At 38.3% G+C, this 24784-nt stretch overlaps 1 protein-coding gene across 7 annotated transcripts in view; it reads left to right on the forward strand.

Annotated features, from left to right (window-relative positions):
• Spag9 (sperm associated antigen 9) overlaps positions 1–24784 on the forward strand; it is a 117401-nt gene that overhangs the window by 59025 nt on the left and 33592 nt on the right. For 4 of the 7 annotated variants that reach the window (XM_048366921.1, XM_048366922.1, XM_048366924.1 and 1 more), the window contains 3 exons: positions 11823–12030; positions 12739–12838; positions 17290–17411. In XM_048366921.1, coding sequence (XP_048222878.1) covers positions 11823–12030; positions 12739–12838; positions 17290–17411 — 430 coding nt within the window. Of the gene's footprint in view, positions 1–2335; positions 2378–11822; positions 12031–12738; positions 12839–17289; positions 17412–24784 lie in introns of all 7 variants that reach the window. The other 3 variants (XM_048366919.1, XM_048366920.1, XM_048366923.1) reach the window with 1 other exon arrangement.

The following is a 24784-nucleotide window of genomic DNA, read 5'->3' on the forward strand; positions in this document are numbered from 1 at the left end:
TTCATGTATGTGAGGCAAGCACTCTTGCCACTAGGCCATATTCCCAGCCTGTATTACACCTTTTTTTAATGTGTCATATCAGGAGATAAAATACTATACTATCACTTTACCATAGTAGCACTCATTTTGGTTCACTTGATGTGTTACGTGACAGTGTAATATGACTACTTACTCCCCTATCCCATGGTACTGGGGGTAGAACCTAGGGCTTTACATATCTAGGGAGGAGGGGTGTCTCCCATTGAGCCACACCCCTGCTCCACCTCTCTCTCTCTCTTTCTCTCTCTCTCTCTCTCTCTCTCTCTCTCCTTCCCTCTCCCTCTCTCCCTCCCTCCCTCCCTTTTTCTCCTTCCTTCCTTCCTTCCTTCCTTCCTTCCTTCCTTCCTTCCTTCCTTCCTTCCTTCCTCTCATTTTCCTTCCTTTCTCCCCTTTTTTTCTCTCACTTTTTCTTTCTGTTTTTCTTGCCCTCCCTCCCTCCCTCCCTCCCTCCCTCCCTCCCTCCCTCCCTCCCTCCCTTCCTCCCTCCCTCCTCCTCTTCCTCAATCTCTTTCACCAGTCCTGGGGCTTGAACTCAGGGCCTGAGCACTGTCCCTGAGCTTCTTTTGTTCAGGGCTAGCACTCTACCACTTGAGCCACTGTGCCACTTCTGGCCTTTTCTGTTTATGTGGTGCTGAGGAATTGAACCCAGGGCTTCATGCATGCATGCAAGGCAAGCACTCTACCACTAAGCCGAATTCCCAGCCCCTACCACTCCTTCTTGAGACAATATCTCACTATGTAACTCAAACTGGCCTCAAAGTCAATCACCTGCTCCAACTTTGCAAGTACTTTGATTATGGGTGTGTGTTACCATGCCCAGTTTACTTTTCCTTTTATATTTAAAAGAGCCTTGGTGAATGTGCTTTGGGACTGTAAACACCTTGTTTCTTTTTAAATTGTCAGCCACGGATAACAGCATCCATTTAGTGGACTTAGCCCTCAGCGATTATTAGTAAAATATTGCTCATGCTTATTTTCTGTTTTCTCTAGGCTTCTACATTTATTAGTTAGAATTAAAAAAATAGCTATTCTCTTTCTTCCTTCTGTTCTTGCTTCCAGTTGAACTCACTGCATATGTACTTTGTTTAGTAGACTATCTAGTCCAATTATTTCTTTAGTTTCTCAAATTACTATACCTATGGACATTGAGAGCTCTTCTAGGTTGGCATCTGTATTCTGGATACACTTCATCTAAGTACTTCTTTTCTTCCTAGCTGACACAATAAGATGTTTCAGCCCTGAAAAATCAACTTCCTCTCCAAGGATCACTGGTTCTTCATTGAAGAATAGCAATTGGAACTTTGGTCTAGGGGATAGAATGTGCTTTTTTTCTTAGGAAGTGATTCTGCTAGGCCCTCTCTTTCCCTTGATGGTTACATTGGAGTCTTGTATATTACCTCCCTTTAGATCTTGGTATGGTAGTTGTAAGAGGGTAAAATAAAAGCAGAACTTTACTGGCAGCTATATTTAGCCTTTCAAAAATATATATATATATATATTTTTTTTTTTTTGGCCAGTCCTGGGGCGTGGACTCAGGGCCTGAGCACTGTCCCTGGCTTCTTTTTTGCTCAAGGCTAGCACTCTGCCACTTGAGCCACAGCGCCACTTCTGGCCATTTTCTGTATATGTGGTACTGGGGAATCGAACCCAGGGCCTCATGTATATGAGGCAGGCACTCTTGCCACTAGGCCATATCCCCAGCCCTTCAAAAATATTTTGATGAATTTTTAGACCAGGAGTATTTGAAATTTGAGGCTGTATTATGTTGAAGAGAAACATATTTTTCTCTTTGTCTCACAGGAGGAAAAAAAATGTGTGGATAGAAATAATTTTAAAAAATTGAAAAGGATTTGAATCTTGTTTTGTAATTACCTGATAGTCTCTGAAATGTTGTGAGGAGAAAGGAAGGTGTAGTAAATGTTTCCAAGTATACTACATTGGAATATTTAGTGTGTTAAGTACAAAATACAACTAGCATAAATTTCAGGAACATTTCCAAAGAGTTGTGAAAACAGAAAAAAATATTGCTGAGTTGCTTATCAAAAAATAACAGGTAGGATCTTGAGCCACATGATAGTATCTCATATAGAACATTACTTCAAAATACCATGGAGTCTTAGAGGAGGTGATTTTAAGTAAAAAAACAAGCCAAATCCTAAAGTCCTCATTTTAAATACAGTAGACAATAGGTTAATTTTATATCATGAGAGATAGAATAAGCCAAAGATACAAATATGTTAATACCTAGTAAATACATACTTTTTTCTCTCTTTTGTAATCTTTCCTTCTTACCCAGGTCAGCCATAGCCCTGAACCTCTGAAGACAGTAGAACAGGAGGTGAGAATGATGTTTCAAAACATTTTACAGAAAGTAATCAAAAGAGATTAACTATTGGTTATTTTCTCAAACTGCTATTCTCCCAATATCACATGATCACTTCCAGAGATTATTGATGTTATTCTCTGAAGTATAAAAGAAAAATAAGGCATTGATTTACTATAAATTGTAAATTACTCCTTCAGAGTAAGCATTTGAAATAAAGGGGGAAGATCAGTACATACTGAGGAAATTCAGCTTACTTTCATTGATCAATCTAGGTAAGGGAATATGCAGGATTGGGAAGTGTTGGAGCACCTGCCTACCAAGAATGAGGCCCTAAGTTCAAAGTACACAAAGAGTGCTTGCACCACCTTCCTCAGGACAGAGTGTATACAGGGAAACTCTCATTCTATTTCATTATATATATATATATTTTTTTCTTTTCTTTTTTTGGCCAGTCCTGGGCCTTGGACTCAGGGCCTGAGCACTGTCCCTGGCTTCTTTTTGCTCAAGGCTAGCACTCTGCCACTTGATCCACAGCACCACTTCTGGCCATTTTCTATATATGTGGTGCTGAGGAATCGAACCCAGGGCTTCATGTATATGAGGCAAACACTCATTCCAGTAGGCCATATTCCCAGCCCTTCCATTATATTTATATACCATTTTGTTTACCTATTCATCTCTTGAAGAATATCTAGATAGCTTCCATTTCATGACTGTTGTGAATAGTGCTGCCATGTGTATACAGATAATCTGAGACCCTATTTTCACTTCTTTTGGATGTATACTCAGAGGTGGAATTGCTGGGCAACAGGATAGTTTTATTCTTTATTTAGTAAGTTATTTAGTTATTCACTTAGTTTGGAGGAGCCTCCATACTATTTCTCCAGGCTATCACATCATTTTATATTTCTACTAACAATGGGCAAGACTTCTAATTTCCTAACATCCTAGCTCACATGGTTACTGTGATTTTTTTTTTTATAGTGGCTATCCTAGTGGGGTAAGAAGCTATTTCATTGTGCTTCTTATTTGTATTTTCCTGGTAATTAATGGTTAAGAATTGGTTAATTAATTGTTAAGAAAATTAATGGGTTAAGAGTCTTTTCAGGAAGTGGCACTATAGCTCAAAGTGGTAGAGCACTATCCCTGAGCAAAAAAGCTCAGGGACATTGCCCAGGCCCTGAGTTCAAGCCCCATGGCCAGTAAAAACAACAACGAAAAGAATCTTTTCCATATGCTTATTGGCCATTTGTACATTATCTTTGAATTATGCCTTTTATGTGCTACTGGGGTTTGAACTCAGAACTTCGTATTTGCTGAAGAGGTGTTGCTCAGCCATACTTTCAGCCTTTTTGTTACTTTGGTTTGTTTTTGTTTTTCATTGTTGGTTATTTTTGAGATAGGGTCTTACTTCCTGCTTGAGTGTGTGCCTGAGCCATAATCCACCTATTTTAGGTATACATTACCATGCCCAGCTTCTCCTTTTTTTTTTTTTGGCCAGTCCTGGGCCTTGGGCTCTGGGCCGGACCACTGTCCCTGGCTTCTTTTTGCTCAAGGCTAGCACTCTGCCACTTGAGCCACAGCGCCACTTCTGGCATTTTCTGTATATGTGGTGCTGGGGAATCGAACCCAGGGCTTCTTGTATAGGAGGCAAGCACTCTTGCCACTAGGCCATATTCCCAGCCCCGCAGCCTCTCCTTTTGAGGTAGAGTCTCCAGGCTTTTCTGCCAGGAGAGGCCTGGAAGCTCAGTCCTACCAATATCATTCTCCCAAGTAGCTAGGATGATAGATGTGTGCCACAGTGCCCCATTGTAAGTTAAGAAGGGGCTTTGTTTGATGATATTGTCTTGCTAGATATCCCAGGCAGGCTTAGAACTTGTATTCTTCCTGCCTCAGCTTCCTAAATGCTGAGATTGCAAGCATGAAGCCACTATGTGTGGTTGAAGACTTTTTTTTTTTCAGTCCTGGGGCTTGAACTCCGAGCCAGAGCACCGTCCCTGGCTTCTTTTTGCTCAAGGCTAGCACTCTACCACTTGAGCCACAGCACCACTTCTGGCGTTTTCTGTACATGTGGTGCTGAGGAATTGAACCCAGGGTTTCATGTATATGAGGCAAGCACTCTACCACTTGGCCACCTTCCCAGCCCCAGAAAAATCTTTTGTTGTGCTGGTACTGGACTTGAACTCAGTGCCTCCAGCTCTTATTTGGCTTTTTCACTTATGGTTGGCACTGCCACTTGAGCCATACCACCAGTTCTAGCTTTTGACTGGTTAATTAAAGATACGAGTGATGTGTCTTCCTATCCTGGCTTCTAAACAAGATCTCTAGATCTTAGCCTCCTTAACTAGGATTACAAAACATGAGCCACCTGCTTTTGGCTGAAGAAAATATTTTAATAACTTATATCAGTAAATAGAATTTGATAGTCAAATGAATAATGTGATGAACATTATGTAAAAAATATAAAATGCACTTGGGTCACAGTGTCAGAATTTATTGAATAACAAATTCACGAGCTATATCAGTTTTGTTGGCATTGAATATCCCAATGCTAATGTTGTTGCTTGATAGCTGTGGGCCAATTGGCAAACAAGATTTTTACTCCAATAGTAATTATTGATATTAACTTAGATTACACATTGCACTTCACAGTTATATAGAGCTTATAGTGTTAAGAAATGGTTAATATATATGGTAGGGTATATCCTACAACTAACTCTAAAGAAGCCTGGCTGATTTGTAAAGGCATCGATCTGATACAGAATCAACAGGAATCGCTGCAAGTAGCTAGATCCAGTCAGACCTAGTAATATCAAAACTCAGTGTTGGTTCAAAGATTGAACTGCTTCTAAGATTATTGGGTGCAGTCAGATGCCAATTCCAGTGGTTCAAGAATCAAGCAGGGGGTGCTGGGGATATGGCCTAGTGGCAAGAGAGCTTGCCTCGTATACATGAGGCCCTGGGTTCGATTCCCCAGCACCACATATACAGAAAATGGCCAGAAGTGGCGCTGTGGCTCAAGTGGCAGAGTGCTAGCCTTGAGCAAGAAGAAGCCAGGGCAGGTGCTCAGGCCCTGAGTCCAAGGCCCAGGACTGGCAAAAAAAAAAAAAAAAAAAAAAAAAAAAAAAAAAAGAAGCAGGGGGATCCAGCAGAAGCCCTGGGAACAGGATTTGAAGTTTGGGGTTCAGAGTTCAGGAACCAGAATAGTCTGATGACAGATTGGTGTCTGCCAATCTTGTGTTAGGTACACTTCCTTTTATACAATCCAGGTGAGGGCATTGTATTCTTTCTGCATCTGGTATGTTGGATAAGGTTGTGAGTGTGGTTTTTCTGATGCAGGTTTGATGTGCCTGAAAGTCTGATATAGTTTGGAGTACATAGGTGGCAAACTTTCATTTGCATAATTAAGTTACTTGTCTGTCTGTTCCATGGTTTGTGCTGGACTGATAGTTGTAGAGTCATTCTGCCGGGGCATTTTCACTCAAAATGGATCAAATGTGCTGTTTTATAAAACAGAGTCACTTAGGGCAAAGCCCAACCTAAAAGCAGTTGTTCTTTGTCATATAGAATAACCTTGGAATAGGACACAACCTGGTCTTTACAAAATAACATGGCATTTCTGTCAAAATTATTAGCCAAAACATCACAGTCAGTCAGATGACCTGGAAATTCTCACAAGATGTAAATAGGAATCTGCAGTCTTAAGCCAGATGGCCAGACATGGGTGGCTTATGCTTGTAATCCTAGCTACCCAGGAGGCTGAGATCTGAGGATGGCAGTTCAAAGCCAACAGGGGGTGGGAAGTCTGTGATACTCTTGCCTCCAATTAAGCACCAAAAAAGCTGCAAATGGAGCTGTGGCTCAAGTGGCAGAGCACTGGGTTGAGCAAAAGAAGCTCAGGGACAGCACCAAGGCCTTGAGTTCAAGCCCCAGGACAAGCACAAAAAGAAAGAAACCTAATGGAAAGTGACATAGTGACATAATGACATACTCCTCAGAAACTTGTGTCCTATTGTTTCTCCTATTTTTTATGTATTACCTTATGAACTTATTGCTAACGAAAAGTCATTTAATTTTTCTTTAACAAGTTGGCATTCCGGCTTATCTGTCTTCAGTTAAAGGCAGTTAGCAACTGAGTTTTATTATTTCCTCCATAAGAGGCACAGTACAAGAATATTGTGCCGGTGTCTACATGCCATAGCAAGGACTTCTCATCATCCTAAGAGCTTTATGTCACCATTACCTGGACCCTCAAGGAAAAAAAACTCTCCCTAAAATGTGTATTTTTGTTCCCTCTTCAGCTCTCCTTCCATGGTGGTCTAGTTGTCAGAAGTACAACCTATACCATGAGCTATTTTGAAGAGTATGTTTTTATATGGCAACAGTATAATAGGGAAGTAAGTTACAGGTAGATAAATCTCATGTTATTTGGATATCTAGAGAAAATGTAAAACAACATTTTCTTCTAAATAGATTTTAATTTATCACTTCCTTACCGAAACCTTCGAATACTGAGGCATCATAGTCCTTTTCCTTTCTCCTGGATCTTTGATTTTCTGGTCCACAAGTGAATGTAGGAAAATGGACATTTGTCAAAGTGGTTACATGTACTCTAATTAGTAAGAAATTTAAGGTGAAAACAACCACTTAGGTATATGGGATCATATACTTCAAAGGCATCATCAGTTTCTCATTATAGACACATTTGATATCCTATAGTACCGTTGAATCCATTGTCTTAATTGATTTATAAGCTTTTAATATGTAGTATATTCTAACCAGTATAAGAGTGAGGATTCATGTGTATCATAACAAATATGAATTAGCCAGAATGATAAATTAAGCAAAATAATACTCCTTTTATTTTTTTAGTTGTGAGCACTTTAGGCCTCTTTGGTTCTATAACCATTACTGACAGTTTCTCTGCTCAATTTCCAGCAGGTAAATGTGAGCAATTAAGTTGATTTTTTGTCAAATACTTATATAAGAAGTGCTACTCAGCAGCTCAAGGAAATATAGTTTTATGGTTTTTTAATTATGAATCATTAATTTTATTAGAAATGGCAACAATGAGGTTGTCATATGCCTTAAGTCCTTACAGTTTACTGAGAGGTCAACTTAATTATATGTGGTACTGAGAATCAAACCCAGGGCTTCATGCATGCTAGGCAAGCACTCTACCACTAGACCACATTCCCAGCCCCTAGTTTTATGTTTTTTTTGGGAGAGGAGGAGAAGCTGATGGGGCTGGAATATAGTAGGTAGAGTGCTTGCCTCGCATAACATGCAGCCCTGGGTTCAATTCTCAGCACCACATACATAGAAAAAAGCCAGAAGTGGCGCTGTGGCTCAAGTGGTAGAGTGCTAGCAAAAAAAAAAAAAGAGGCCAGGGACAGTGCTGAGGCCTTGAGTCCAAGGCCCAGGAATGGCAAGAAAAAAAAAAGAAGGAGGAGGAGGAGGAGGAGGAAGAAAAAGCAGTAGTTGATTATTTATTTGATCATTTATTTATTTGAGACCTCCAGATTTGAGACCTATGAAAGAAGGTAATGACTGTATTAGCTTATGGTTAGTATTGCACTTCAGATGGCAGATGATCAAAGTTATCTTAAACATGATTCAGTGATGTGTAGATAGTCCTAATTCATAGGTTTGAATGATTTCTTTTACACAAAACTTCATCTCAAAGTGGAAGATATGTTTTTCTAATTATACTCATTCACAGTTGTTCAGAACTTGTGTATTTTTCCCCTTATAATAAAAGCACTTACCTGTTAAAAATAGAAAAAAATAAAAAATGTATAATAAACAGGAAAAAATTTACTAACATTAGTCATTGATATGCTTTTTAAAAACTTTGGAACTATATTGTTTCATATTCTAATTGATAGTTATTTTAGTTTGTTTAAATGGTTGTACTCATTACTGTGGGTCTTTATTTTTTCCCTTCCCCTTCTCCTTTCCTTCCCTCCTCCAATTTCCTCCTCACTGTCTCCTGCTTTCCCTTTATGTTTTGTTGTGCTTAGAATTGAGCTAAAGTAAATGCTCTATCACCAAGCTGTATATAGCCCCAGCCCTACAGGATGATTTTTAATTTCTGCATAGTATTTTGTTGTATAGATTTACCATAATTAACTTTTTTTTTTTTTTTTGCCAGTCCTGGAGCTTGAATTCAGGGACTAAGCACTGTCCCTGGCTTCCTTTTGCTCAAGTCTAACACTACCACTTGAGTCACAGCACCACTTCTGACTTTTCCTGTTTATGTAGTGCTAAGGAATTGAAGGGCTCTACCACTAAGCCACATTCCCAACCCCAATTAACTTATTTTCTTATTTTAAGTAACTCAGGCGTGTTTGTGATTTTAATTTTCTTAATTTTTTTGTTCGGTGTTTTTTTTTTTTTGTTGTTGTTGTTGTTTAACTACTTTTCTTCTTCTTTTTTTTTTTGCCTTTTTATTTTTGGTACTGGGGATCGAACCCAGGATGTTGCACTTGGTAGACAATTGCTTTGCCACTAAGCTACATCCAGCCCTATTTCTTTTTATTTTATTGTGATAGGAACACTTAACGTGAGATATACATTACAATACATTTTTATTTACTATAGGTATTGTGCAACAGATTTATGGAATTTGCTCATCTGCCTTAAGCAAAACTTTATGCTTCTTGTGGGTTAACTCCCCTTTTCTCCCTTCTGATAACCACCATTCCACTCCTTGCCTCTATGAATTTGATTCCATTTTTTTTTTTTTTGCTGTTGCATGTGTACATCTTTGGTTATTTCTTTAAAAGAACATACTCTTTTCAGTTAACAGAAAATGCATTTTCCTGTATCATTGATGACTTTTTTTTCTGTCAGTTGTGGGGCTTGGATTTAGGGCCTTGAGTGCTGTCCCTGAGCCTCTTTGTGCTTCTAGCACTCTACCACGTGAGCCACAATGCCACTTTCGGTTTTTGAGTAGCTTATTAGAGGTAGAGTCTAGTCTCATGGGGACTTTTCTGCCTGGGTTGGCTTCAAATCTCAGCCTTCTGAGTAGTTAGAATTACAGACATGAGCCACCAGCACCCAGCCTGATAACTCTTTATTATTATTTTTTTAATTGTTTTTATTTTTTGCCAGCCCTGTAGCTTGAACTCAGGATCTGGGTGCTGTCACTGAACTCTTTTTTCCCCCTCCTCACAGCTAGCACTCTACCACTTGAGCCACAGATCCACTTCCAGCTTTTTCTGTAATTAGAGATAAGAGTCTCACACACTTTCTTGGGCTGGCTTCAACCTGCGATCCTCAGATCTCAGCCTTCTGAGTAGCTAGATTATAGGTGTGAGCTACCAGCACCTGGCTTTTTGTGTTTTTTTTGTTTGTTTGTTTGTTTTTATTTTTTATTTTTTGGCCAGTCCTGGGCCTTGGACTCAGGGCCTGAGCACTGTCCCTGGCTTCCTTTTTGCTCAAGGCTAGCACTCTGCCACTTGAGCCACAGCGCCACTTCTGGCCGTTTTCTGTATATGTGGTGCTGGGGAATCGAACCCAGGGCCTCATGTATACGAGGCAAGCTCTCTTGCCACTAGGCCATATCCCCAGCCCCGCTTTTTGTGTTTTTTTTGTTTTGTTTTGTTTTTTGGTCTGAAATGGGGACTTGAACTCAGTATTGCTCATTGGCTGGTGCTCTACCACATGAGCCATGGCTCCAAGATACATATATTCGTACTTTTCTTTTGATCCAGAATCTCAAAGGAGATTCACTTTGGATAAATGGATTATTATTGTCTGTGATAGATAAATACATTTCTTAAATTATGATGGGAAATAAGTAGTAGCTGGGCAGTTAGTGGAGTGGACAAGTAAAGTATAAATGGTTGAAAGTTGAATAAATGCCAACCATTTACTGGAATGAAAGTCTTCAGTAAACACATGGATTTATATCCTAGTGTTAGAGCTCAAGCACACCCAATGGAGCCGACCAGATTCTATTTGGGATCTGTTTTAACTCTTATTATTAAGTGGTGCTGGGGATTGATCCTAGAGCAATGTTCATGCTGCTAGGCTACTGTTTCACCATTGAGTTAGATCCTTAGCCATAGAATATTTTCCTTTCCCCCAGTATTAGATCTTGAACTTATCCTGTACTTGCTAGGTAGGTGTGCTGTCACTGAATCATGCCCTCAGCCCTAAAATCAAGAGCAACTCCACAATTTTAGGGTGTGCCATTTACATTCTTTGACTTTATATTTCTCATTTAAAAGGAAATAAGATAAGCTGGGGCTGGTGGCTCAAACCTGTAATCCTAGCTGAGGTACTCAGGAGACTAAGATCTAAGTATTGTGGTTCCAAAGCCAGCCAGAACAGCAAAGTCCTTGAGATTCTCATCTCCAGTTAACCACCAGAAAACTGGAAGATGGAGCTGTGGCTCAAAATGGTAGAATGCTAGTGTTGGGGGAAAACGCTCAGGGACAGCACACAGTCACTGAGTTCCTGCTCCATCTTGGACAAACAATAGAAACAGGGTAGATATACTGTGTTGCTGCCCAGTTTGGCTTCAATCACCTGGGCTCAGGTGAATCTCCTGCCTTAACTTTGCAAGTAGATGGGACTATATCGTTGGGTACATTGTTCTAGATAAAACCTTTACGTTAGATTCCCTTTTCTGTAGATTTTCACAATTTGCCTTAAAGGTTATATTTCATTTATGGATAGTTTTAAAAGATTATTTTGGAATCACAACCCCCTTTGAAAAAATTTGATAAAAACTGCATTCTTTTCCAGAAAAATACCAATGTTGTATAGTTTTTATCTGTGATGAATCTCTTGAATAAATAGTTATTCCCTGAGTTGCTTGTTATAATGCTTGAACTCAGGGCTTGGGCACTGCCCCTGAGCTCCTTTTGCTCAAGGCTAGCACTCTACCACTTGAGCCACAGAGCTGCTTCCTGACTTTTTCTGTGTATGTGATACTGAGGAATCTAACCAGGGCTTCATGCATGCTAGGCAGGCACTCTACCACTAAGTCACATTCCAAAGTCCCCCCCCCCTTTTTACACACTTCAAATGATATGATATAAGATGTTTTAAAACTACAGAACTTTAGTGGGATGTAGAATCAGGTTTATTCCACTGCTATTTTAGAGCATGTTCTAACTGCTTTATAATGGCAGCTGTAATACTTTACAGTCATTTGATATCTGTGAAGTGTTACAGCTTCCATTATAAACTGTTGTTGACATTAATGTGTAATTTTGTAGCTAAAAGTTCCAAAGTATTATTTTCAAATTTTCTGTTTTAAAAAATCTCGTTTGTTTGGGAAATACATGATTTAATGACATATTTCCAAATCAGTTACTCTTTATTGACTTGGGTAAAAAAATAGAACTTTCTTCGGGCAGGTTCATTTGTCTTACTCATTTTTAAATTGTTTTAGAATAAATCATTTAGTTAAAACTTGCTTCTCAATTGTTTTTATTTGTAGGATGAACTCTCTGATGTTAGCCAAAGTGGATCTAAAGCTACCACACCAGCATCAATAGCCAATTCAGATGTATCTGCAATCCCTCCTGATACTCCCTTAAAAGAAGATAATGAAGGACTTGTAAAGGGCACAGATACACCAAATAAATCAGATGTAAGCAAGCACATTGAAGTGCAAGTAGCCCAAGAAACTAGGAATGTATCGACAGGTAAGTAACCCTACTTTTTTTAAATTAGCAAAGTATTCAGTAAACCATCATGATATGTGCTTTAGATGTATAATGAAGACATCAATAAATTGTTTAGTTATAAGTAAACTTAAAAAAGTAATATTTATATCTAATTTTTGGAGAGAAAAAAGCTGGGGTCTGGGAGGTTAAGAAATCCTAAATAGTGAAAGGAAAACCCTTTCCTGTCCTCTATCTTAATAGATTAGTCTTACATATTCCACCCCCTTAATTGTTTTGTTTGCTTGCTTGAGACAGGGTCTCATTGTTATCCAGAGTGGCCTGAAACTCTTGGGCTATTCTGACTCAGCCTCCCAAGTAGCTAGGACTACAGACATTTGTGTGTGACCATGTCTAGTACCTCCCTTTAAATGGGAATGAAAACAGTGCCTTGGATACATTGTGTTTCCCAAGAAATACAAGGGGAATTATTTTGGTTTTGGTTTCTAGTTTCTGTATTTAACCATTATAACTGCATGTTGTCATTGTCTACCATTTACATTTTAAAAATATTGAATTGGTATATTTAAAACAATAAAGGCAGCAGGATTTTCATAATAGGACACTGTGTTTTATGTATATGTATATATATACATATATACGTGTATATATATGTATATGTATATATACATATATACGTATATATATATGTATATGTGTATTTATTATTTCACTATATTCTATTCTTAGGCTCTGCTGAAAATGAAGAGAAATCAGAAGTTCAAGCAATCATTGAATCCACTCCTGAATTGGATATGGACAAAGATCTTAGTGGATATAAAGGTTCAAGGTACTGAAAATACAAGATTAAAACATTTTCTCTTTCCTTTTCTCTAGTGAGCACTATAGTCTGACCAACAATATAATTCTTTCAAGATTGTGTGTGTGTGTGTGTGTGTTTGTATTTGTATCCATGTGCCAGTCCTGGGGCTTGAACTAAATATTGTCCCTGAGCTTTTTTGCTCAAGACTAGAGTTCTATCACTTGAACCACAGCTCTACTTCTGGCTTTTTAAAAAAAATCAGTTGCAGGGCTTGAACTTAGGGCTTAGGTACTGTCCCTGAGCTCTTTCACTCAAGGTTATTGCTCTACTACTTTGAGCTACAGTGCCACTTCCAGTTTTTGGTGGTTAACTAGAGGTTAGAGTCTATATATATGGGGACTTTTCTGCCCAGGGTGGCTTTGAACTACGATACTCATATTTCAGCCTCCTGAGTAACTAGGATGACAGGCATGAGCCATTAGTGCCTGGCAACAAGATCAATTGATTATTATGTCTTCCTAAAGAAATGTTGGCATTATTGTTCCTTTCTTTTCTTTCTTGCTGTCTGTCTTTCTTTCTTTTTTTGCAGAGGCGAGCGAATGGCCTCATGCTTGCTAGGCAGAGGCGCTCTATTACTGAGCCATACTTCCATCCCTTAGACTTCTAATTTTTGTTTTTGAAACTGAACATTGTTTATAGTTTAAATTTTGGGGGAAATTATCCTTGCAGCATTTAGGAACATATGGAAAGGTGGTATCTTATTTATACTGCTGTAACAATACCTGAGACTGAATTATTTATAAAGAACAAATTTATTTCCTCACTGTTCTGGAGGCTAGAAAGTTGAGAATCAAGGCTCTGGTTTGTTGGTTGTTTAGTGATAGCTTTTCTTTGTTTCCAAAGAGCAAAGGCAAAAGGACAAGATAGTAGTGCTGTATGAAGTTTCTTTTTTCTTCTTTTGGTCAGTTGTGGGGCTTGAACTCATGGCCTGGGCACTGTCTCTGAGCTCTTTTTTGTTTGTTTGTTTATGCAATATGTTTTAATCTACTGGGTTGAAATAGGGTTTATGTATAACACAATCCACACGTTTTTAAATACAGAGTGTACTATCTTTTAATTAATGGTATATACATTCTATTAGTTCTTTTATACTGTCATATAAAAATTCTCAAGTGTAATTTATTCTTCCTCCCTCCCTCCCTCCCTCCCTCCCTCCCTCCCTCCCTCCCTCCCTCCCTCCCTCCCTTCCTTCTTCCTTTCCTTTCTTTTTTTATTTTTTGAGAGTTTCTCTATATAAACCAGGGAGTCCTCTCTGAGCGCTTTTGCTCAAGGATAGCACTGTACTACTTTGAGTCACAGCTCCATTTCTTGTTTTTCTGGTGGTTAATTGGAAATCAGTCTCATGGACTTTCCTGCCTGGCTAGAGCTTCGACTGTAATCCACAGATTTCAGCCCCCTTAGTGCTAGGGTTATAGGTGTGAGCCAATGGCTCCTAGACCTGAAGTCTCTTATAATGGTCTTCATCCTATACTGAGAAACCCTCTCTCTCTCTCTCTTTTTTTTTTTTTTTGGCCAGTCCTGGAGCTTGAACTCAGGGCTTGGGCACTGTCCCTGAGCTTCTTTGGCTCAAGACTATCATTCTACCACTTGAGCCACAGCACCACTTCTGTCCTTTTCTGTTTATGTGGTACTGAGGAATCGAACCCAGGGCTTCATGCGCCACATTCCCAGCCCAAGAAGCCCTCTTAATGATATCATATTAGCACTACCTAACTTTGGAGGGGACATGCTCAAAATAGCAAATGAAGGAAAAGAGGGCCAAGAGTAATTTGAGGAAACAGGAGTGAGGGGAGTAACAATTTGAGCAAATCTTGCTCCTTCCCCTGGATCAGGAAAGAATGTAATAAACTCCTTCGGAACTGTAAGGATCTAATTATTCTAAGAAATAAATCTAATAGTAGTGGCTCAAGCCTGTAACCAAGCTACTTGGAAGGTGGAGACCAGTGGGGGACTGTGGTTCAATGGCCAGGCATAAAGTGTTGGGGATACTCCATCACTACCAATGGCTGGGCATGGGTAGTGCACTCTTATTATCACAGCTATGAGGACAATTCAGTGCCTGGGGAGAGTAGTACGCATCATTCCAGTGGCACAGGGAAGCTCATGTAGGATGATCACAGCTCTCGGCCAGGCTACATAAAGTGAGACCTTACCTTGAGAATAACCACCAAAAAATGGGGACTAGAGATGTGCTCAAGTGGTAGAGTATCTGCCTAGCAAGCAAGAGGCCCTTGAGTCAATTGCTAGTACTCCTTCCCCCAAAATAAATAGCTTTGGGTTTTTTTGTTTGTTTGTTCTGGTTTCTTTGGTATGGAAAGACCGTTTAAGAGCAGGAGAATAAATAAATACCATCTTAATTAGAGTTACTTGAAATTTGTTGATGTTCAAGAGTGTCAGACAGGAGCTATTAAATTCTTCCATAGATTGTTACCTTTTAGATAATTAATAATGACTACCAAATGCTGCAATGCTCAGATCTCAGCCTCCTGAGTAGCTAGAATTACTGGTGTGAGCCATGGACGCCTGGCTTTCGCAGATGCTTTTCTAAGGGCAGTTCTGGAAATAGAACCCAGCTTCATCCATCTTTTAATCTTCCCTATTTAATTATATCTCAATCATTGTTACATTATTTATTAATTAAATTACTATACTGTATAAGCATTAATCACAGTTTGACAACACAGGCTGTAATAAAATTACATTTCCTTTTTACCAATTTCATGTTTTTATGCAGTTAGTCAAAACTTTAGAGGCTAAATTTGTCTTTTCTTTAGTGTTCTATGACCTGTTACTTATTCATTGGTAGATACTCTGCATTCTTAAGATCTGAGATTTCTTGATATCTAGGGATTGTGGTTCAAAGCCAGCCCAGGCAGGAAAGTCCAAGAGACTCTTAACTCCAATTAACCACTCAAAACCCAGAAGTGGAGCTGTGGCTCAAAGTGGTAGAGTGCCAATCTTGAGTAAAAGAGCTCAAGGGCAATGCCCAGGCCCTGTGTTCAAGCCCCATAACCAACACACACAAAAAATAATAATAACATTACGGCAAAAACATGTATTTTTCTCTACTCATCTGTATACCTCTGTGGAAAGGAATTAAAGATAGATAGATAAACAAATAGATATTTAGATAGAGAGATAGATCTATACACACACACACACAAAGCACATACGTTATTGTGTATAGTGGGTCCCCACAGTCTATAAAATTAGATTTTAATCATACAGTTAAAATGTTTTGACCTTTAAGTTAATCCATAACTGATATCGTTGATCTCCTGTTACTATACCTGGATCATTTAATTCATTTCCTGCTATATATACTCAGCCCTAGCCATCTTTTACAAACATAATGGTCTTTTTTTGTTGGTGGTGGTGTCTTTTGCTCTACCACTTTGAACTACAGTGCCCCTTCCACATAATTGCTTTTTTTTTTTTTTTTTGGCCAGTCCTGGGCCTTGAACTCAGGGCCTGAGCACTGTCCCTGGCTTCTTCCTGCTCAAGGCTAGCACTCTGCCACTTGAGCCACAGCGCCGCTTCTGGCCGTTTTCTGTATATGTGGTGCTGGGGAATCGAACCTAGGGCCTCGTGTATCCGAGGCAGGCACTCTTGCCACTAGGCTATATCCCCAGCCCCACATAATTGCTTTTTTGTGGAAGGGTTTTTTTGTGTTTTTGTTTTTTGCCAGTCCTGGGGCTTGGACTCAGGTCCTGAGCACCCCTCCTCCCCCCCCCCCCCCCCCCCGCTTCTGTTTGCTTAAGGCTAGCTAGCACTCTACCTCGAAAAACAGTGCTACTTCCAGCTTTTTCTGTTTATATGGTGCTGAGGAATCAAACCCAGGACTTTGTGCATGCTAGGCGAGCACTCTACCACTAAGCCACATTCTTGGGACAATTAATAGATACTATTAAATTGTCTTTAAAGAAGAATTTTCAAGAGTTATGCCAATTTATTCTAGTCCACGTAAAACATGGTAGTCAAGGTCGTCAGTTCTGAAACCAAAATGCCTGGGCTTGAATCCACTTCTTTCACTCTTTTTCCTGAGTGATCTTAGCAAGTACCTTAAGCTCTTTAGTTTATTATCTATAAAGTTGGGGGAATCATAACACCTGTTTTGTGGTGCATTTGTGAGGATAAAGTAATAATGAATAAGACCCATACTCGTGCCTGGTATGAAGTCAGATAGCTTCAATTATTGTTTGTATTTGCTGGGATCCTGCAGAAAAACATGCTGGGATTAAGAAAATGGTCTTTACAGTTTTATGGGAATTTCTTAGGGAATCTTTGAGAAGTCTTTTTAAACTGATATTGTATTGTAAATGAAAATTACAAATTAGAAATGTTTCTTGGCTTGTTGCATAAAAAATACAATCAAAAAGTCTAATTTGCTGTATTTGTCTTGTCGTTTTGTTACACAGCACACCCACGAAAGGCATAGAGAATAAAGCTTTTGATCGCAATACAGAATCTCTCTTTGAAGAACTGTCTTCAGCTGGCTCAGGCCTCATTGGAGATGTAGATGAAGGAGCAGATTTACTAGGTACGGCAGCTTATCTGAAGAAATATCATACTATTTTTAAAAGAAATTTCTTCCATGATTTCCTTCAGAATGTTTCCATCTGCCTTTTGCTAGAGTTATTGCACTTTTAGGAAATTACTGAGATCTTAAAAGTTCTAAAATGAAAGCATCTTCACATGTGGATATGCTATAAATACATTCTGATTAGTATTTTGAATTCATGTAATACAATTTATTCAACTTATGCTATATTCTGAGGGTATATTAACACATATGGAACATGGTGTGTGTGTGTGAGAGAGAGACAGACAGACAGAGATGTAAGATTGATAGTCCTAGCTTAAATATGTCTTATGGAATTCTATTGATGATAAAATAACCAGTTATAGCACTTTATAGTTCTTGTTTTCACCTTTTGTTTTACCTTATAGTATTATGTTTTGCTTTTTATATTACATACAATCATTTTAAAGTTTGTGGCGGTATAGTTCAAAGGTACAGATTCAACCTAGTCCATCCCTGTTCCCCCCACCCCCCACCACCTCGCACACACACATCCCTTCAAAAAAAAAATAAAGAACACTCTATTTTACCTTTTCTCTATAAATTTATCTGATGATGTTTGCCAAATATTTTAGCCTTTCTGGCCTATAGTTGTTTTTTTTTTGTCACTGAGGTAACTGAACAGGCTCCAGCCAAACTGTGCCTCACAAACTGTGCCTCACAAACCAAATCCAGTGATTCCCTTTGTGTGGCAGTAAATTTAATTGAAACACAGCCTCCTCATTTTTTGACATCCTCTCTATTATTACTTTGACCCAACAACAGAGTTGAGTACTTTACAGCAGAGATGATAAGGCCCAATATTTGTTATCCTGCCCATTAAAGGAAGTGCTTATCAATCCTGCTCTAAGTAATCCTTAAGGTTCCTTTCATCAAAAGTTATGTGATTCTAGCTCATGTGAATTAGATTTTCTTTTATCTGTTCTGAGGATATTTTCAGTACTTAGATTTGAACTTAGGGCCTCATACTTGCTAGGCAGGCCCTTTACTACTTGAGTCATGCCTTCACCTTTTTTGCTTTCGTAGTTGCATATAGCCTAGAATCTTGCTTTTGAGGTAGAGTCTTGCTTTTTGCTCAGGTTACTGTACACCTCAATCCTCCTATTTTTACTTCCCACCATTACTGCCTGGGCTGGCCTCAGACCATGATCATCACAATTTCAGCCGCCTGAGTAGCATGAGCAACCAAGCCTTACCACATGCATTAGGTTTCACATGTTGTGTTTATTGGTTTGTTTTTTTGTGGAAGTATTGGGGTTGAACTCAGGCCTTGACCTTGCTAACCTGGTACGCTCCCTCTTGAAAGGGAGTCCTGCTTTTTGTCATTTATTTTGTTTGGTTTTGTTTTTGTTGCCAGTCCTGGGGCTTGAACTCAGGGCCTGAGCACTGTCCCTGGCTCTTTTTGCTCAAGGCAAGCACTGTGCCACTTGAGCCACAGTGCCACTTCTGGCTTTTTCTATATATATATGGTGCTGAGGAATCGAACTCAGGGCTTCATGTATATGAGATGAGCACTTTACCCCTAGCCCCTGTCATTTATTTATTTTTATTTTATTCCCAGCCCCTGTCATTTATTTATTTTTATTTTTTATTTTTGCCAGTGCTGGGTTTGGACTCAGGGCCTGAGCACCATGTCTGGCTTCTTTTTGCTCAAGGATAGCACTCTGCCACTTGAGCCACAGCGCCACTTCTGGCAATTTTCTATATATGTGGTGCCGGGGAATCGAACCCAGGGCTTCATGTGTACGAGGTGAGCACTCTTGCCACTAGGCCATATTCCCAGCCCAGCCCCTGTCATTTATTTTGGATATAGAATCTCACAGATTTTCAAGCCTCCACTCTCTTGATCCCAGCATTCTGAGTACTTAGGAATAATTCTATGTGCCACTATAACCTGACATGACTTACTTTTCATGTAGCTTGCTTAAGACCTGGTAAAGGTCAAGACTCATTGGTATAGTACCTTTCTAACAAACTTGAGACCTTGAGACCTCAAATTCTGCACTGTAAAAGAAGGTAAAGAGGGCTGGGAATATGGCCTAGTAGCAACAGTGCTTGCCTCCTATACCTGAAGCCCTGGGTTTGATTCCCCAGCACCACATATATAGGAAAAAAAAAAAAAAAAAAAACGGCCAGAAGTGGCGCTGTGGCTCAAGTGGCAGAGTGCTAGCCTTGAGCAAAAGAAGCCAGGGAGCCAGGGACAGTGCTCAGGCCCTGAGTCCAAGCCCAGGACTGGCCAAAAATAAATAAATAAATAAATAAATAAATAAATAAATAAATAAATAAATAAATAAAATTTTAAAAAAACTAAAAAAAAAAAGAAGGTAAAGAAAGAACGTGTAAAAACTAAAAAATGAATTAGAATTTTAAGCTTTTGAGAGTTGAGGTCATGATTCAAATAGTAGAGCACTTGCTTAGCATGTCTGAGGCCCTAGGTCAAACTCCAGTAAACACCCCCCTCCATACACACACCAGAAAAAAAACAATAGGTTATAAAAATATTTGTATTCATGTAATTATAATACACACTATACTGTTCTCAAAAGGTTCTAATTGTCCATCCTTGTGAATGTAGTGTGGTATGATATTGTTTATATTAAGTCATATTAAATATATTTATCATCAGATATATTCTTGGTATTGTGACTTTTCTTCTTTTTCCATAAATTCCACAAGTTGTAGCATATGGCTGTAATCCCCACACTCAAGACTAAGACAAGACAGGAGGATCATGAGCATAAAGCTAGAAGGCCAGCATGGGCTACATAGTAAGATTCTACTTTAAATTAAAAAAGAAAGCAATAACAAAATCCCCTACATGTTTCTACCAAGAAAGATTTGAAAGTATGTACACTTATTCCTAAACATAAAAAGACTCCTACTATTTGGAAGTATATAAAAATATTACAACTTAGTTTTAGTAAAACATTGGAACTGTATTTCTCAAGGAAGACTCAGAAGATGAAATTTTGAGAAATACTCCATTTTTACATTTAAATTTGCATATTAGGCTTTATTTACACATGAAAAATTCCTTTTAAAATTTGATTGACTTAAGAAACTGAGTCCCTGGAAAATTGAGGTTCAGATGCAAAAATGTTAGCAAAAGGAATTAAAAACATTTTTAAATGAAAAATTAATATTCAAATTAAGACAGTAAAATTAACTTTTTTGTGTGCATACATTTTTGAGTTTTGACAAATGCGTGGGGTTGTATCGCCCATCAGAGTCAATATACTTTGCCTGCCATTTCCTTCATTTTTAATTTCTTTTGAATATAATTTGAATATAGTATTGCCCAGTAGTTAAGTGATAAGAGTTTTTGACATTGGTGGCACAATACTTCTTTTCCTGTAAAGATTAAGCCTCTTGGCACTTTGAAGTACTTGTGATTAGAATGAGTAACTGTCTCAAGTAGTAGAAAGGACATGAATTCAATCCTTAGTACTACCAAAAAAAGAGAAAGAATTGTTGTCATTTACTTAAATATTTTCCAAAAGTCAGAAGATTAACAGTAACAAGTAGATTAAAATCAAAATCCTTAGGACTTTTTTTCCATGAAGATGAAAGCCCATAAACTATTATCTGCAAACTATTTTCTGCATTGCAGATAATAGTTTATTACGTTTAGAACATTTCAGATTTGAATGTATTAATATGTTAAGATTAATGACATGCCTACACTAGTACTTTTGGTCATGTTTGTTCCTTGGCTCTGTGTAGTTTAGTGGTAACATTGAGAGTAATTCTCATTCATTCGGATGTAATTAAACTAACAAAAATTCTCCCTAATGTTCTTTAGTTGACCTTGGATTCACATATAGGTACCAATTCTTTAATTCATTTAGCATTTCTCTAGATAATCTGTTACTATAAAATTCTTCTGTTGTTTGGGGACTAAATTCATTTACTTATTTATTTTTATTCAATTTTTTACTAGTCCTAGGATTTGAACTCAGGGCCTAGGTGCTGTTCCTTAGCTTTCCTGCTCTACCACTTGAGTCACAACTCCACTTCCAGCTTTTTGGTGTTTAATTGGAGCTGAGAATCTCACAAACTTTGCTACTCAGACTGGATTTGAACTGCAGTCATCAGATCTCAGCTTCCTGAGGAGCTAGGATTATATTCATAAGACTCTGGTACCTTGCTTAAATTTATTTTAATCATTATACGTGGACTTTATGTAGATTATTTCTGATTTTCATAGTTTAAGAGAACTTCAAACAGTTTGACTTTTATCTTGACTGATCTCATCCCTTCAATGGCTCTTTTCTTCAACTCTAAAATCACTCATTCCATGATTACCCTCTAGAATCTGGAAGTCATATGGGGTCATATATTTAATTTCTGAAGCTTTATTTCTCATTATTACTTATTTTCAACTACATTGTCTTTACTAATTTCTTCCCATCATTTAAATATATCCAGGACTTGTCCTATTTTAAAAATACACATACTGTCTTCCTGTCACCACTGCCTACCACTTATTCATTATTCTCCTGTGGTTATACTTTTACAGTTACAACATTGATGAGATGTCTTCATCGTTCTAGATATTAGCAATATACACCAGTGAACAAAAACTTCTTGAAGATATGGGTAGTTTAACTAGCAGGACTTCTCCACTTCTACTTACTCTTCATCTCAGTGCCATTTAGCATTCTGCACTGTACTCATTATGCCTGAAATAGCCTTCTACTTTGCTATATCCAGTGATTCCTTCTCAGTTATTTTATGTGACCTCTCAAGAGCAATTGTTTTTTAACTCTTCCTTACAGGTTTCTGTGATATCAGTTTTAACCTGTATCTTTTCCTCTTCTGACTGTTCACCTTAACAGGATGAACTTCCTCGAACACGCTCTGATACTGTCTTTTTTATGAGTGTGTGTGTATACGTGTGCGTGCGTGCGTGCATGCGGGTCCTGTTACCTCTGTGCTGTCCCTGCACCTTTGTGCTCAGGCTAGTGCTCTACCAACTAAGTTAATTATTCCCAGCTTTTTGGTAGTTTGTCTCATAGCCTTTCCTGCTCAGGCTAGCTTGTGAACTGGGATCCTCACTCCTCAGCTGCCTGAGTAGCTAGGATTACAGGTGACAGATTAATTTTTCTTTTCTTTTCTTTCCTTTTTTTTTTTTTTTTTTTTTTTTGGCCAGTCCTGGGCCTTGGACTCAGGGCTTGAGCACCTTCCTTCCCTGGCTTCTTCCCGCTCAAGGCCAGCAAGCACTCTGCCACTTGAGCCACAGCGCCACTTCTGGCCGTTTTCCATATATGTGGTGCTGGGGAATCGAACCCTGAGCTTCATGTGTAGAAGGCAAGCACTCTTGCCACTAGGCCATATTCCCAGCCCGATAGATTAATTTTTCTCTCTACCCCATGTCTTTTCCTGGAACCCCAAGCTATTAATTCCAAACATCCTACTAGATTCCTCTTCAATGATTTATGAGACCCTTCATTTGGCATTTCAAGTGCTGTTCATCATCTTTTTTTGACTGTTCTTTGAGACTTTTCTAAGAATAATACAACCTGTCTCAATTACTGAACACGTTACTATTGCTGAGTCCTCTAGTTTAGACCTTCCATTCTTCGCTCATAGCCAATCCCCAGCTTTTTTCACTCTCTGTATAAATGATATCCTTCAGGGATTTCATTTCTTCCTTATCTAGTCCCTGATTTGAATTCTCATTCCATTCTTTGAATTTTACAATTTGCTATGTACCCTCCTCACTGCACTTATATAAGCCCAATGTGACCAACATAACTCTTTTTCTTACTGTTGCATTTTGAGCATATAGCACAACTAGGTGAATCAGATTGTTATCTTTATCAGTTTTGTGGTTCTTTACCTTTTGTGATTAAAAACTCGTGTGTGTGTGTGTGTGTGTGTGTGCTGGGGCTTGAACTCAGGGCCTGGACACTGTCCCTGAGCTTTTATGTTCAAGGATAACACTCTTCCTCTTGAGTCACACAGTTAATTGAAGGTAAGAATCTCACGGACTTTCTTGCCCAGGCTGGCTTTGAGTCACAAACCTCAGATCTCAGCATGAGGCTTAAAAACCTTTGAAAGGAGAAATTTTAAGAGAACAAAGCACCTTTGGAAAAATATACTCTTTAGTGATTGCATGCATTTTTGAAACCCTTCTGTGGATGTAGCTTGACTTACTGATTGTAAAGTCCAAATGAAACTGCTGTAGTTTAAATACTACCAGTAAGGGTTGTTTGTTTCTTTTTGCTTACTTTCAGTTAGTAAAATGTCCAAGTATATTAGATTTTATCCTTTCAGTGTTGAGTAAGTATGAGGTCATTTCATCATACTTTTCTTATATTTATAATGAGTTTTTAAAAATACATTTCAAAGTAAAAATTTTAGGTAATCTTGTTTATACATTAGATTTTTTTAAAAAACACTTTGTTGAGACTGCATAAATTTATTGTAAACTTTAAAACCTGTATTATAGGATATGTTCTCAGTACATATTTTAATTTGTAGTATTTATACTTGTGTTTAGCTAAGAATTTCTCTATATCATTTCAATATTTGGTCACCTCTCTCATCTGAAAATAAATGAGTTTCTGAAAACAGTCTAATTGAGTTTCTCATTCATTTTTCTCTTGGGCTGCTTACCCAGGGGAATATTCTGGTGTGTATCCTTTTTAAATATTACTGCTTTTTAAGCTAGGTATTCCTGGCTGCTATTCTCATTTAATGCTTTCTCATATGTGTGCGTGCGTGTGTACTCAGCTTTTTTTGCTCTGCATATATTTTCAGCTTTCATGCTTATCTAAATGATAGTTTATAACATAGTTTTATATAAACCTTTTTCAAGTAGTCTAAACTCTTGTTTCTTCTGTCTCTGTAGCTTTTGAAAACTTAGCATTAGTGTTTAAAGCAAAGTATGTTACAAAAATCATTTTGCAACTGGAATTTGAACTTTATTCTTGCTCTCAGTTTGTCATGAATGCATAGATATTTAGATGTCAGCATTGAATTTTTAGTATTGCTGCATTGCTCTTACTTGTTTTAAAATATTTTAAAATAATCTGGACTATTAACTTAGAAAAAGTAAAAGGAAGCCAGGTACCAGTGGCTCACGCCTATAATTCTAGCTACTCAGGAGGCTGATATTTGAGGATTGTGGTTCAAAGTCAACCTGGCAGGAAAGTCCATGAGACTTATCTCCAATAAACTATTTAGAAAAGGCTGAAAGTGGTGCTGTGGCTCAAGTGGTAGAGCACTAGCCTTGAGCAGAAGAGCAAGGTAAAAGGCTATGTTAAAACTCTTCTCAAAGAAATATTTTATGTACCTGAGCTGTAAGTATTCTCCCATGATGTTTT

Source organism: Perognathus longimembris, chromosome 17, assembly GCF_023159225.1.
Source record: "Perognathus longimembris pacificus isolate PPM17 chromosome 17, ASM2315922v1, whole genome shotgun sequence".
NCBI lineage: Eukaryota > Metazoa > Chordata > Mammalia > Rodentia > Heteromyidae > Perognathus > Perognathus longimembris.